The sequence below is a fragment of the Delphinus delphis genome, chromosome 20 (assembly GCF_949987515.2).
Source record: "Delphinus delphis chromosome 20, mDelDel1.2, whole genome shotgun sequence".
In the NCBI taxonomy this organism is placed as follows: domain Eukaryota; kingdom Metazoa; phylum Chordata; class Mammalia; order Artiodactyla; family Delphinidae; genus Delphinus; species Delphinus delphis.
In genome coordinates this window covers 20,574,065-20,588,199 of record NC_082702.1, presented here as the reverse complement: position 1 = coordinate 20,588,199, position 14,135 = coordinate 20,574,065, and the positions used below count along the sequence as shown (strand labels likewise).

Sequence of the window (14,135 nt, the reverse complement as noted above, 5' to 3'; positions counted from 1 at the left end):
GCCCCCCCGCGCGCGCGGGCCAGCCCACGAGTCCGGCCCCGCGCGGGCTCCGCAGCTCTAGCCGCGCAGGCCCCGCCCGGCCTCCGGGCCTCGCCTCTCCGGCGCGCAGGCCCTGTCACTTAGCCCCGCCCCGCGCTGGCCCCGCCCCTGGCGGTCCGGAGCGCCGGGGCCGGCCAGCGCCACACGGGGCGGTCCTGAGGGCGGTGGCTGGGCGGGCCCGGGCCCTCGGGCGGCCGCTGAGGGGCTCCCAGCCGGTCGGGGCGGGGCGGAGGGTGGCGGGAGGGCGCGAGGGCGGGCCGGGGGCCCGTTCCGCGCGCTGGGATTTTTAAATGTCCCGCTCTTAGCCGGGCGCAGGAGCAGCCGGCTCGGCCGCCAGCGCGGTGTAGGGGGCAGGCGCGGATCCCGCCACCGCCGCGCGCTCGGCCCTCCGCAGCCTCCCGCCTCCCGGCTTCCCGCTCGCCTCTGCCTCCTGCCTCCGGCCTCGGCTCGTGCAGCCCGCCTGCCTGCCGCGGATACGGCTTCGGGTAAGGACCCCGCCGCGGGCTGCCGGACGGCGCGGCAGGCTGGGACTCCTGGAGCGCCCGGGTCGGGCCGGGGTGGGGGTGGGGCGAGGCCGGGTCGCCGGGTCCCTGGAGGCGTCAGCGCGGGGTGCCCCGGTAGGGTGACTCAGGGACAGGCTACGGGGAGGTGTTGAGGGGAAGACTGAGGCAGCCGGGGCCCCGAGGGAGGCGATGGGCCGGCGAGGGTTTCGGGGGGCGTCGAGGGCCCCCCCCCACCCCGGGTTCCGACCCGGCATCGCGGGCCGCTGGCGGCGCCGCGGGTGACAGGCCACCCCGGGCCCATCGGCCATTTTCCCGACCGGCCCGGGAGGCTCCCGCCGCTGCTGCCGCCCGCGCGGGAGGGGGAGGGGTGCCCGGGACGGACCGGCGGGCCCTGGTCCCCTCCGCCGGCCGTCCTCACCCCACTGCCGCTTCGTGCCCCCAGGCCTGAGGTCTGATCCTGCGCCCAGCGCCATGCCGAGGGAAAAGAAGGAGAGGTGAGTGGCCTGGCCGCTGCGGGGAAGGGGAAGGTGTGCAGTGGTGGGGGAGGGGTGGGCCGAGATTTGGGGAGAACTCTTACCTCTGTGCCATCCTGGCTTTTCAGGGATGGGAAGGAACCCGGCACCATGAAAGAGGAAAGCGGCACCGATGTCTCTGTTCGCTCCAGGAAAAGGAAGGCAAATGTGGCCGTTGTGAGTACAAAGGAGACAGGTGGGGGAGGATTCCCCCCCACCCCCCTTCTTACCTGGGTACCAGGCTGGGTTCTGACCACATATTTATTGATAGGGGGTCAAGGGGGGTGCGTTTGGCAGAAATCGTGCTCATAACCTTACCAGCTTTCTTTTTTTCTCTCTCTCTGTGTTTTTGTCTTTGGGCTGTTTGATGTGTTTCCTTGGGGTGTGGGTTGTTTTATGTTAGTTTTTGCAGGATCCAGATGAAGAAGTTGCCAAAATTGACAGGACCGTGAGACAGCCGTGTGGCAGTCAGGTAGGTACATTTTCTGATTATGTCTAAGTTGAAGGTCTCCTTTTTTGGGGTCACATTAAGTCTCATATTTCCTTGCCTTCTGCTGAAGGCTTTTTCTCTAACTGTGGCCACAGTCCATACAACTGAGCGCTGTGCCTGTCAGTGGGCACTGACCTCTGCCAGCCTTGAGATTCCAGGAAGGTCTGTGTTCCTGACTGACATCCCTGAGATGACAAATATGCGCTGATGTCTGGAAGAACCAGAATGGACCTCACATAACTCAGTCCTCTCCTTTTGCCCTTGAGGAAACTGAGACTCAGTTAGAGGAAGAAAGTAACCCAGAGTCCTGTGCAAGCCAGGGGCGGAGTCTGTCCTACAGCCTCTCTGTGGGCTGGTGAACTGCGGGGAGGGCTCCTGAGACAGAGCTCTTTGGGTAACTGTGAGGATGGGGGTTGTGTGTACACACATAAGCACACATCCACACTTGTGTTTCTTCGTCATGGTGCTTAAGGACTTCCCGTCCCTGCTCCCACCCCCTTTAGGTCATGTTTCAAACTTTTTCCCCCTTTCTGAAAGTTCTTCTAGCCCATCCAGCAATTACCTACAGTGGTCACTGTCACCTGGAGCTTGATCTGTCCTCCACCAGAGTATTAGGAGGACATTCTGTGTAATGATATGTGCATCTCAACACATTTTTAAAATTGACTAGTCCATTTCTCTTGCTCCTCCTTCATGGAGTTCCCGCCATATTTCTTACATGCTCATGGTATCATCATAATATCAGAAGTTCCTAGCAGAAAAAGCTTGTATTATCTCTCTGCCTCCAGAAATGGCTGGAGACTGTAGTTATGGCTCTAGTAGGGGAAGCAGCCTATCTCCAAACTAGCTGATTAGGCTTTCTGACGCTATAGCAGATAAAAGCTGAGCAGGAATAGTATTTGAGCTGAGGATACTGGTCCTGATTAGGTTAGCAGTGGAAGCACATCACTTTGTAGGGCAGTGAGCAACAGCCATAGCAACTGGGTTTGGAAGAGTGAAGGGCTTCAAAGTCGAGGGGCACATTATTTGTAAAAAGTTGTTACTGCACATAAGACCCTAGTAATTAGTATTTCTGGGGAGGTTCCACTGAATATTGAACAATGGCTTGATGATTTCCTTACTGTATTAGAAGAAGAAATACTTTACTTTAGGAAAGGAAATAAGACAGTGCATTCCAAGTTCTTTCCTTTTTTTCCTTTTTTCTCCCTGTAAAGACTTCAAACCAAGCAAGTTAATTTTTATGGATTTCTACTAAAATGGACCTCTACTTTGTGAAATTCAAGACTGGTTATTTTCCCGCCTGTGTTTTGAATTGAAGTTTTTAAAAATATATATTTATTTACTTATGGCTGTGTTGGGTCTTTGTTTCTGTGCGAGGGCTTTCTCTAGTTGGGGCAAGCGGGGGCCCCTCTTCATCGCGGAGCGCAGGCCTCTCACTATCGTGGCCTCTCTTGTTGTGGAGCACAGGCTCCAGATGCGCAGGCTCAGTAGTTGTGGCTCACGGGCCTAGTTGCTCCGCGGCATGTGGGATCTTCCCAGACCAGGGCTCGAACCTGTGTCCCCTGCATTGGCAGGCAGATTCTCAACCACTGTGCCACCAGGGAAGCCCAGAGTTGAAGTTTTTAACTTAGGATGAAGCAAAGCTGTCCCTGTTGACTTCTTGGAGTTTTAGGGTAGTTTCTGTTCTCAAAGATAACCTGAACTGTGCCTAGGGTGCCTAAGGTGGGGCTTTGGTCCTATCCTTGGACTGCAGAGAGTTGATAGATGTGATAACATGAATAGCCATATTATTTCCCACTAGAAGGCGTTTTCATGGTTTTTCAGAGATTAATGACAACAGGTTTCTACACATTTTGCAAAGTAGATAGCTTGAAAATTACCCATCATTTATGGAGCAATCAATGTCTTATGTTATTTCTCTGTGTAGATTCATGAAGCTAGAATTTTGGGGTAACAACCTTTTTGCCAATTAATTACACAGAATTTTTCTCTGGAGTTATCATAGTTCAGCCCTGTTCAACAGCTCTGAGCTACTTGTAGCCCTCATGCTCAACTCCATGAAACTGCTTCATCAAGACCACATGGAACCTTTGATTCTTACCTTAGGTTTTTCTCAATGAAGATAATACTCTTTTATTTAAAGTCTATTTAATATATCCATTTTTGTTGTTCAATTTTTTGCATGAGACCCAACTTTTTTACTGAAGTGGAGTCCTGGAATTTCTATTAGTTACTTCTCAGAACATAATTTTGCATAAGGTAGTTTTATTCTCAGTTAAAAGTTGGTGTCTTGCTGTTACCCAGTTCCTTCCTAAAGTCAGACTGATCTTGCTTTCTTTGAGACATGGTATACATTCAAGTTAAATGATACAGACTTCATTATTCTGCTTCATCCACTGGTTCCTAAAAGGCCAACTTTGGGAACCATTTGTCTGCTTGTGGTTCACCCAATTTGTCTGTGAACTACAGGTAGGGAAATGTTACCATTTTATCTCCAAAAGCCTCCTCTCAGCTATTTCAGCCATGTGGCTGTAGAGGGTGACAACCAGCTTCTGCTTTCAAAACTAGAATTCATTGTTGAATGAAGAGCAACTTAAAGCAGTTGTAATGTGACCCTTTTTGAGTCAAGGAAATACTACCAGCACATGATACTAGAACTGGAAGGGGATGTTGCCCTTCTCCAACAGCTGTTGGCAAGAGCTGTCATGGTTAATTTGCATGCCCAATTCTTTGCACATTGGATGGAGAAGAGCTTTATCCTGCTTTGCTCTTCTCAGTACCCTGAAAGTGCTCTGGCTTCCTCTGAAAGTGACCGGTGTGCTGTGGTAGCCACCCTGTCCCATATCTTCCAGGCAGACTTAGAGCCCAAGCTTCTATGTTCATATATAGTCTTCTCCATTGTCTCTTTTCTAGTCAATATTAATGGTCTCTCTGCTTTAAAAAAAAAAAAAAAGCCAAGAGTCTCAGACTTTTTATAGAGCTTCCATACTGGCAGGATTGTTAACATGCCCTGTCTTCAATAAAATTACTATTTTATAATTTTAAAAATCAATAATAGTCCTTTAGAGTAAGATAATAGAGTAGCTTTAAAAGGAAAAATGTTAAATGGCAAAATGACATTATTTTCCAAATATTAAAAATTGACTTAAATTAAGTATCTGGAATCTTTAAAAGAAGCATTGTTTGGGTTTTTTTAATAGGTATATATATATTTTTTAGATGTTGGGGGTAGGAGTTTATTAATTTTTTTATTTTTGCTGTGTTGGGTCTTCGTTTCTGTGCAAAGGCTTTCTCTAGTTGTGGCAAGTGGGGGCCACTCTTCATCACGGTACGCGGGCCTCTCACTATCGCGGCCTCTCTTGTTGCGGAGCACAGGCTCCAGACACGCAGGCTCAGTAGTTGTGGTTCACGGGCCTATTTGCTCCGCGGCATATGGGATCCTCCCAGACCAGGGCTCGAACCCATGTCCCCTGCATTGGCAGGCAGATTCTCAACCACTGCGCCACCAGGGAAGCCCTGTTTGGGTTTTTAATGATGGTTTATTCAATTAGCATTTATCACTCTGCAAGGCTTTGGGGTGGGTTTCAGAGGTCTTCAGGAATATCTAGGCTTTATCTCTACAGACTTTTTAATATATCCTGTGACTATTGCTTGATTCGGTTTTAACTAGGCAGATGCTCCTTTTGTTTCATTTTGAGTTAAGGAAAAGGAAAGGTCCCCGTTTTGTAATAATTTTGGCTTGACCTGCAACCAAAGGAAGATGTCACATTTGGTGGGTTTTGTTTTAAAATGGGGAGACTTTAAATATAGATGGCAATCAGTTTACATTTTGATTTTTTATACTTGTGATTGTGGAGTGCTTATGTAAATGCTTTTACTGGAAATTGTCTTTCACTTTTAAGACATTTCATTAGGTTAGTTGTACTTATTAAAAAAAACAAATCTTTGAATTGTGACCAAATAATCTCACAACACACTTTAGGAGTCATGCTCAGTGTCTTACTGAGCTGCCAATAGATTTTATTCTTTTGTTTTTTTGGTAACGTAAGAGCTGTTTGCATTTTGTCTTACCCTTCCTGTGTCTATTTTGCTGCTCAATCACTTCATATGAGGATGATGATGTGTAGGGTAAAATGCTACTGACTGTAGTTTTCTTAGGTTTTACTGCATAGACTCCTAAGCTAATGACAAAATGAAATGAAAGCTTGGAGTCATTTCTGTGTCTTCTGTGCTATCTCCATCTTAATTTAGGCCAGAATATTGACTTAGGCCTAGAGGTTTCTCTCCAGCGTGAAGACATTTTCTGTTTTACTGGCTGTTTGACAAATCAATGAATGTAAAAACAGCTGGTTTACATCAAACATTTTTTTAATGTGTCTTTCTTTACAGCCTTGGGACAGTAATACAGTCTGTGAAAACCCCTGTTCCTTGATTCCCACACCTGACAAAGAAGAGGATGAGCTCGTATACCCGAATTCTGCATATAAGCCTCAGAGTTGCACACCATCTAGAGCCTCGCCACTGCCTGTACTGAAGTAAGCTGACTGCTGAGTGCCTTCTGGATCTCTTACTCCCTGTGTGCACTCCTGCCTCACTAGTATGGATGCATACTGACACCTGTCTTTTGCTTGCTTTTGTTTTTTGTAGCTGGGCAAATAGAGAGGAAGTATGGAAAATCATGTTAAACAAGGAAAAGACATACTTGAGGGATAAGCACTTTATGCAGCGGCACCCTCTTCTGCAGCCTAAAATGCGAGCGATTCTTCTAGATTGGTTAATGGAGGTGAGCTGGAGCCTTCCTGTTAACTAGAAGCATTGGCCATTTCTAGTTTCTTCTGTGCTGTTATAATCTCTTCAGGTGTTTGATTCCATTGACACATTCTGTGTCTCTGAACTGTGGTATATATACTATAGTGGCCTAACTTTTTTGCTTATGTACTTCCTTAAAAGAATTTCTGAAGTATCTTTACCCCTTAGATATTTTTAAGTTGGCATCTAATTTTTTTCTCAAAGTTTAAGTAGTTGCAAAGGTTGTATTTTCCAATTAATTATAAATATTGATATTTGATCTTTCAATTTGTACACTCAAATTGCATTTTATTTTTTTTGTTTGTGGTACGCGGGCCTCTCACTGTTGTGGCCTCTCCCATTGCGGAGCACAGGCTCTGGACGTGCAGGCTCAGCGGCCATGGCCCACAGGCCCAGCCGCTCTGCGGCATGTGAGATCTTCCCGGACCAGGTCACAAACCCGTGTCCCTTGCATCGGCAGGCGGACTCTCAACCACTGCACTACCAGGGAAGCCCCTCAAATTGCTTTTGAGTGTACACAGTGGAATGTGGATAACAGCTATTTGATAGCCACTACCAAATGTTTAAAAAATATATGAACAAATTTATCTTTGAGTCAGAAAATTTACATTGTTTCTTTTTAACTCCTTGGGATTCATTTCTCTTTACCCACAGAATTTTATCCTAACAAAATATTTTGGGGCTTCCCTGGTGGCGCAGTGGTTGAGAGTCCGCCTGCCGATGCAGGGGACACGGGTTCGTGCCCCGGTCTGGGAAGATCCCACATGCCGCAAAGCGGCTGGGCCCGTGAGCCATGGCTGCTGAGCCTGCGCGTCTGGAGCCTGTGCTCCGCAATGGGAGAGGCCACAACAGTGAGAGGCCCGCGTACCGCAAAAAAAAAAAAAAAAGATTTACTATAAGGGCTTCCCTGGTGGCGCAGTGGTTGAGAGTCCGCCTGCCGGTGCGGGGGACGCGGGTTCGTGCCCCGGTCCGGAAAGATCCCACGTGCCGCGGAGCGGCTGCGCCTGTGAGCCATGGCCGCTGAGCCTGCGCGTCCGGAGCTTGTGCTCTGCGACGGGAGAGGCCGCAGCGGTGAGAGGCCCGCGTACCGCAAAAAAAAAAAAAAAAAAAAAAAAAATATTTTGTTCAAATCTTTTATTGATCACACTATCATACTTCTCTACAATAATTGATCAAAATAACAAGTATTACAAATTGTGATGAATAATTGTTAAACATAAAAAGTAATATTGTATAGGCAGTGCACCTCCTTCTGGGAGGAAGTGTGGGTGACTCAGTAGTGGCTCAATTAAGGACACTTCCTGGACACCTCTGTAAGCCTTGGGTGGGTGAGAAGTGGGCTTTCTTCTGTGATGTGGAAGGACATCTCAGGCAGATCTGTTTTATGAAAGCACATATGGAAGTTGAGTGTCTAAGTATTCCCTAAAACTGAACTGTGCCACGTACCCTTTAGGAAGTCTGTATTAGCAGGGGTATGTGTACCCCTGTTGTGCTTGTCCTAGAGTCAAATCCCCTGCTGCCATTTTATGTCTGTGTGCTTCAGTCAGGCAAGTCACTTAACTGTGAGTCTTGGTTTTCTCATCTGTAATGTTTTCTAGCAATATTTGCTTGCAGAGTTTGTGTGGATTAGAAATAAGTACAGTTTACATGGTAAGCAAGAAAAGTTAGCTATTTTTATCATTCTTAATTTGCTTTTCTTTATTGGTCCCTGAAAATGTCAACATAGAAAATGTACAAATGTACAAATTCTTTGGCCTTGCTGTTGTCCACAGACCCACCATGGCACATAGCCCTTAGGGGCCTTTTGGAACATTTTATAATTCCTTGAAGCATTAGATGTGGTATGCTTTAACCTCTCAGGCTTCAGCTCATAAGATGATGTGACTGAGAGGTTCTATTTTATATAATGCAATTGATGCCATTGATGCAATTGATGCTTTAAAGAAATGATTTTCCCTGCAAGTCAATGAAAAAAGTCATGTAATACTATTGAAAGGATAGAAAAGAATGGTAACCTTTATGTCTTCAGTGGGACAAGACTAGAGTCCACAGTTCACAGGCAGTCTCATCTGCAGCGATGTTAAGTTTCCCAGCCCCTAGCCCAGCCAAGAAGTCTGTACATAAGAAAGGCAGTGCTTATGCTGTGTGCCCAATGGTGAGCTGGGTAAAGTAGTCTGAAAGTTTGTTCCTTAGAGAACAGAAGCTCTAGTTTTACTTCTAATCCTATTGTAGTTGTGTTATTTTATAAAAACTAACTCTAAATATGGCTCCACCTGGACTTCAGAAACACTCTTTGGTGATTGATGGAGTTTTCTACTAATGTTCTGTTTGTTGTTTCTTTTGGTACCTTTTCTACTTATTAACCCCATGAAGTGTACTTACATGGGATATACTGTTTAGGAACAGCAGTTTTAAATGCACAATCAGACACTTGATGACAGTAATGAATTGAGGTCTAATATTTCCTTGGTCCTTTTCAACTCCATCATGTACACTATTTCACCATGCCTCACAGCAATCCTGTGAGGTAGGGAAAACAGATATTGTCCTAATTTTATAGTCTGAGATAATCCAAGATAAATGGGTTTGTCTAAAGGGGAGCCTATGCTGGAACCTAGATCTCCGAGTCTTTTGTTTAATGTTTTTAAAAAACCATTTGCCTCTTGTGATTAACAGATTAACAGTGTTTTAGTGTTGTAGTCTTTAAGTAAATGTATGTTCCAGCTTTCAAACTTTCATACTGATAGTGCCCATTGTGAAGAAATATGGTAGTTCTTTCCTCATGTCATAATGAAACTTATAAAGGGGGACACCTTTCTTTGAGAAAATTCCATTTTTCCTTGAAATGCTGCTTTTAACAGGCTGTGAATGTACCTTCTTTCGCAGCCTATGAACATTTGCTCTTATATTATAGATCACAGAACACTTCATCCTTATACCTGAGTTCCAGTTTTTCATTGTGCATGTGCTTAGGGACAAGCAAGGTAACCATCCTTTCAGAGAAGCCAGGTTCTCTCTCTTGATTTGGTTATATTATCCTTCACCAAACTCATGACAAGTTTTTTGTCTTTCTTTTTTTCTCAAGTAACTGTTCTAAAACTTACTATTTTTTCAGGTGTGTGAAGTTTATAAACTTCACAGAGAGACATTTTACTTGGCGCAGGATTTCTTTGATCGGTATATGGCAACACAACAAAATATTGTAAAAACGCTTTTACAGCTTATTGGGATTTCGTCTTTATTTATTGCTGCCAAACTTGAGGTAAATAATTTTCAAATATTTGTTATGTAGTACATGCTTGAGCTCCACTGAGATTAGGGGAAGGGGTCAACTATTTGTCTAAATTTTTCTAATTTGAGGCCTTCTAAAGTTCAGCCACACACACAAAAAAGCTAGAAATTAACCAAGAAAAGTATGAGTATATAAAATGCTTAGGTTAATATAATTCCTTTAATCAAAAAAATTGAACTTTGACCTGAGAGGATTAAAATTTTGGTGTGATTAGAAGGGTGAATGGGCACAGCTTTCAAACATGTTGAAAAGGTGAAAATTTCAAAGCTCCCCATTGAGTAAAAGTTTGATTGATTTATTGATTGATTGATGTGGGTAACTGTTTCATTTCTTTCACAATTAATGCATTTTGAACCACTGGAGTGGCTCTTGTATTTATCCCATCAATGTACCCTTTCCTTCTTTCTATATCAGCATATTAAAAAGAATAAATTGGGAGGTACATTATAAGTTAAAACTATCAGAGATGGACTTTTTGCCAGTAGTATCTTCCTTTTATTTCCTTTCAGGAAATCTATCCTCCAAAGTTGCACCAGTTTGCTTATGTTACAGATGGGGCTTGTTCAGGAGATGAAATTCTTACCATGGAGTTAATCATTATGAAGGTTGGTTACAAGTTAGTTTTTCAGTCCTTTTTAAAAAATCCTACATAATATCTTTTCTATATTCAGCATGAGTGCATCTGGCTAGGTGTTCTCTAGGTGGACACACTGTGGCATGGGAAATGGCTGCATTTTGAACTCCTTTAGAGGACCAAAGGGAGTAGTAATGTCTTTTTCTTTTTTCAACCATTGGTCTCTTTTCTCTCTGTTTTCCCTTAGGCCCTTAAGTGGCATTTAAGTCCCCTGACCATTGTGTCCTGGCTGAATGTATACATGCAGGTCGCATATCTAAATGATTTTTATGAAGTGCTTCTGCCGCAGTATCCTCAGCAAATCTTCATACAGATTGCAGAGGTAAGTGGCTTTATTACCTCTGTGGGGCGACCTACCCCACCACTAGATGGAGTAACTTTAGAAGGGATGTGTGTTGGCCGTGTCCCTCAGTGTTCTTTTCTTCTCCATAGCTTTTAGATCTCTGTGTCCTGGATGTCGGCTGCTTAGAATTTTCTTATGGGGTACTTGCTGCTTCTGCCTTGTATCATTTCTCTTCATCTGAATTGATGCAAAAGGTTTCAGGTACGTTGGCTTTCCAGTCCATTCATAGGTGTATTGAACTTATAAACCAGTTGTTGGCCTCATTTGAGCCTAACATGTATTTTCATTGCAGGATATCAGTGGTGTGATATAGAGAAGTGTGTCAAGTGGATGGTTCCATTTGCCATGGTTATAAGGGAAACAGGAAGTTCAAAACTTAAGCACTTCAGGGGAGTTCCTGCTGAAGATGCACACAACATCCAGACCCATATAAACAGCTTGGATTTGCTGGTCAGTACTGTTCCTTGTTTCCCAGACGAATTCTTAAAACTGCCCGAGCAGCCTCTTCACTTTCTTTCCCACAGGCTCCAGATATCCCCAAAAGACTCTGATTCTTTTAATTCCATGGCAAAGAAAAATGGTAGTCAACAGATCCTCTCTCTAAGTATCATGTAGCCCAGAGACTTTTAGATTGTTCTTTGCTATTTTTTTCCTTCACTCATCTCCGTAGAAAAAAGCACAAAGTAAGTGAAGCCCAAAGGATACATTCTTCCATGTTAACATTTCTGGCTTTTATTCTTATCATCAGGACAAAGCCCAAGTAAAGAAAGCCATATTGTCTGAAGAAAATAGGATTTCTCCTCTCCCCACTGGGGTCCTCACCCCCCCACAGAGCAGTAAGAAGCAGAGCAGTGGGCAAGGAACAGCATGACCACACCAGCATCCTCACCAAAGACAGCTGTGCGGAAGTGCCTGCCCCCAGTTCTCTCCCGTCTACTGCAGCAGAGGCGTGCATTTGCTTTTACAGATATTTAAATGGAAGAGCATGTCTCTTCCGCAACAGAAGGTTTCTGTGGATGGCATTGGACAGGGAGAAGTGTTTCTTATTGAATGCTTAGATTTTTTTAATAAGTGGGTCAAGTACACCAGCCACCTCCAGAACACCAATGAGTGCTCCAGATGCTGCTAAGGAGGGTGATACTTGACTTGATTGACTGTTCACACAAATAACAAAGGCTTGAAGTTGAGGAGTGCCATGTTGCTGTTGGTCTCCCCCTGGCTGTTCTGGGTCGAGTCGTATTAAGTGGAACAGGTGGTTGTGAGCGTTAACGGTGCGCAGCCCACAACCAGCTATGCTGGGGGCCTCCCCTTTCCATACTATCAGTTGACAGTGTACAATGCCTTTTATGAACTGTTGTTTTGTAAGTGCTGCTATGTTTATCCGTTTTTTAATAAAGATAAAACACTGTCTTTGAGACAGCTGGTTTTATGAGCTATGTCTGGTAATTTAAGTTAGGAGTCAACTTTGAATGTGGCTATATCAGGTTCTCTTTTTTAACTTCATGCTTCTCAAAGCTCAAGCCTCTCAAGCAAATATATTAAAAGAAAACTTTTGAAGTGAGCTTCAGGTGCAGCCTCACAGGCCTCCTCAGGGCCCCTGAGCTAGAATGAGGCTCTGATTGGCATCTTCCAACAGTGCCCTGTGAAGTGGTGGCTCCCGGCGGCCTCACTGGCTGGCTGTGGTGATAGTAGTGAAGTCACGTCTGCATCGAGAGGATTCTTAGGTATGATTCCTTCCCGAGCACAGGACAAGGGTCATAAAGTATCTGTAATTAGTGTTATTTAATACTCTTTTCATCCTTACCCAAAGCTTAACCTAAAGTATTTTTTTGTTCGGAGAACTTGTTAACATAGTAGCCTAAAACTACACTTTGAACAAGAAAATGCAAAGTAAAATTATATGTAGTTCAAGGCCGTGATATTCATATATAGTCTGTTCCCTGACCATTTATGGAATCACCAAGTGCCTTGCTAACAGAGGAGGTTACTGTCCACTTTAAGGCCCAGTGTGTACAGTTCACATCATGTTTTGTGGGACATTCCCAAAGTGATGGCCTTGTCAAGTCTTGTGTTTCATTTTCTCACAATGCTTTGGTGTATGTATGGGTTCATTAAGGGAGGGTGAATGAGCAAATAAATATCATTTATTTCAACTTGGTATTTTATTATTTTGCAAAAATCTATCTGAAGTAGAAAGAAAAACAGCCACTTTTAATCTACCATATTTATATGAAATTTGAGAGATCCTACTTTTTCACATTGTGATGTTATAGTTCTGGCAGTTCTAATACAGTTTTCTTAATAAATGCATTATAAATCTACATGTAATGGTATTTAGTCAAATGATACTCCTAGCTAATTATTTCTTCATCTCAGAAATGCTCTTGCCTTATAAGTAGTGAATTTTTAATGGTGATCATTTGTGACTTGAAAAATCCTAAAAGTGGTTAATTTATATTTGACATTCTGTGCAAAAATATGGCACTGAAAACATTTCTATTTTCAAAGTTTTATATAAGTTTGAGAGCTTGGCAAATGTGAGGAAACACTGGTTTGAAAGCATGTTTGAGGTAAATGCTTCATGGACCGTTTGGCAAGCTGTTGTACTGCACAGAGTGTTAGTTACTGAGTATGCTGAGATGAGGCTGCCTTACGTGTAAATTGTCAGAGGGCAGCATTTCTGGAGACTCAGTATTTTTTTAAATGGCACTGTTGCCACAGGCAGCTCTTAATAATCTGTGCTAATAAAGGATAAATCCCAGAAGGGTAAGTGAAATCCATAGTAGCCAGTATTTTCTGTGGCTCTGTCAGAAACCCTAAATGCCACTAGTAAGTAAAATCAAGTTTCCCCTCTTAAAGGAGCGTCTTCCATTTGCTAGCAGTCAGTATAAACTTTGGCCCCTCACTGGTCAGCTCTATACCCATTTGCCAGATCACGTTTGTTCTGCAATTCATCTGAAACCAGCAGAGGCGAGGTGATACCAGATAGCAGGGGTGGAAGTGGCAGCTCTAGTCACCTCTGGTGAACAAATGCTCTGAGGCAGAGATGCGTCAGCAGGAAGGACCCAGAAAAGCAACAGGAGTGTGGGCCCTCGGTCTAACTTAACTTGTGTTAGAGCTAGAGAAACAGTAATTTATCAAAAGCAACCATGAAGACTGATTGGATTGTGGTAGAGCACACCACACCCTCACATCCCACCCCAGCTCACAGAATTCACTCACTGGCCCTCATCAGAGCTGCTGTCAGGTGTCTGTCCCCCGTGCCCAAGAAAGAAAACACTGGTCTTCAGGTGGTGGGTGTTGAAGGTTTTCCAAGGTCCCCCATATGGAACTTGGACAGCTCGTTGTTTCACGGAGGTCATTTCATACCAGTGGGTGAATAAATGATGCTGAGGTTCACGTTCCTGAGGCCGGTAAGCAAAACTGTGAGGTCCTTTAAGATTTGAAGCTTAGTGTGAGGCTACGCTTCTCCAACTCAGACACAAAGGAGATTGGAGTTTATTTGGGCAAAAT

The 14,135-nt window shown here is 44.4% G+C and overlaps 1 protein-coding gene across 1 annotated transcript; it reads left to right on the top strand.

Moving 5' to 3' along the window:
* Positions 1–369: 369 nt before the first annotated feature.
* CCNE1 (cyclin E1) lies at positions 370–12,857 on the top strand. Its single transcript, XM_060000692.1, has 12 exons — positions 370–524; positions 985–1,036; positions 1,144–1,231; positions 1,458–1,526; positions 5,934–6,079; positions 6,192–6,327; positions 9,469–9,615; positions 10,155–10,250; positions 10,467–10,601; positions 10,712–10,823; positions 10,915–11,072; positions 11,371–12,857. Exons 2-12 carry the CDS (start codon positions 1,014–1,016, stop codon positions 11,491–11,493), a joined length of 1,233 nt encoding a protein of 410 aa, XP_059856675.1. The 5' UTR covers positions 370–524; positions 985–1,013; the 3' UTR covers positions 11,494–12,857.
* Positions 12,858–14,135: the final 1,278 nt, after the last annotated feature.

Excerpts from the sequence above, each read along its gene's own strand:
- CCNE1 (XM_060000692.1), top strand. The coding sequence starts at position 1,014 with ATGCCGAGGGAAAAGAAGGAGAG. Across the intron at positions 10,824-10,914 it reads ATTGATGCAAAAGGTTTCAG|GATATCAGTGGTGTGATATA; the intron begins GTACGTTGGCTT and ends TTTTCATTGCAG. Across the intron at positions 11,073-11,370 it reads TAAACAGCTTGGATTTGCTG|GACAAAGCCCAAGTAAAGAA; the intron begins GTCAGTACTGTT and ends TCTTATCATCAG.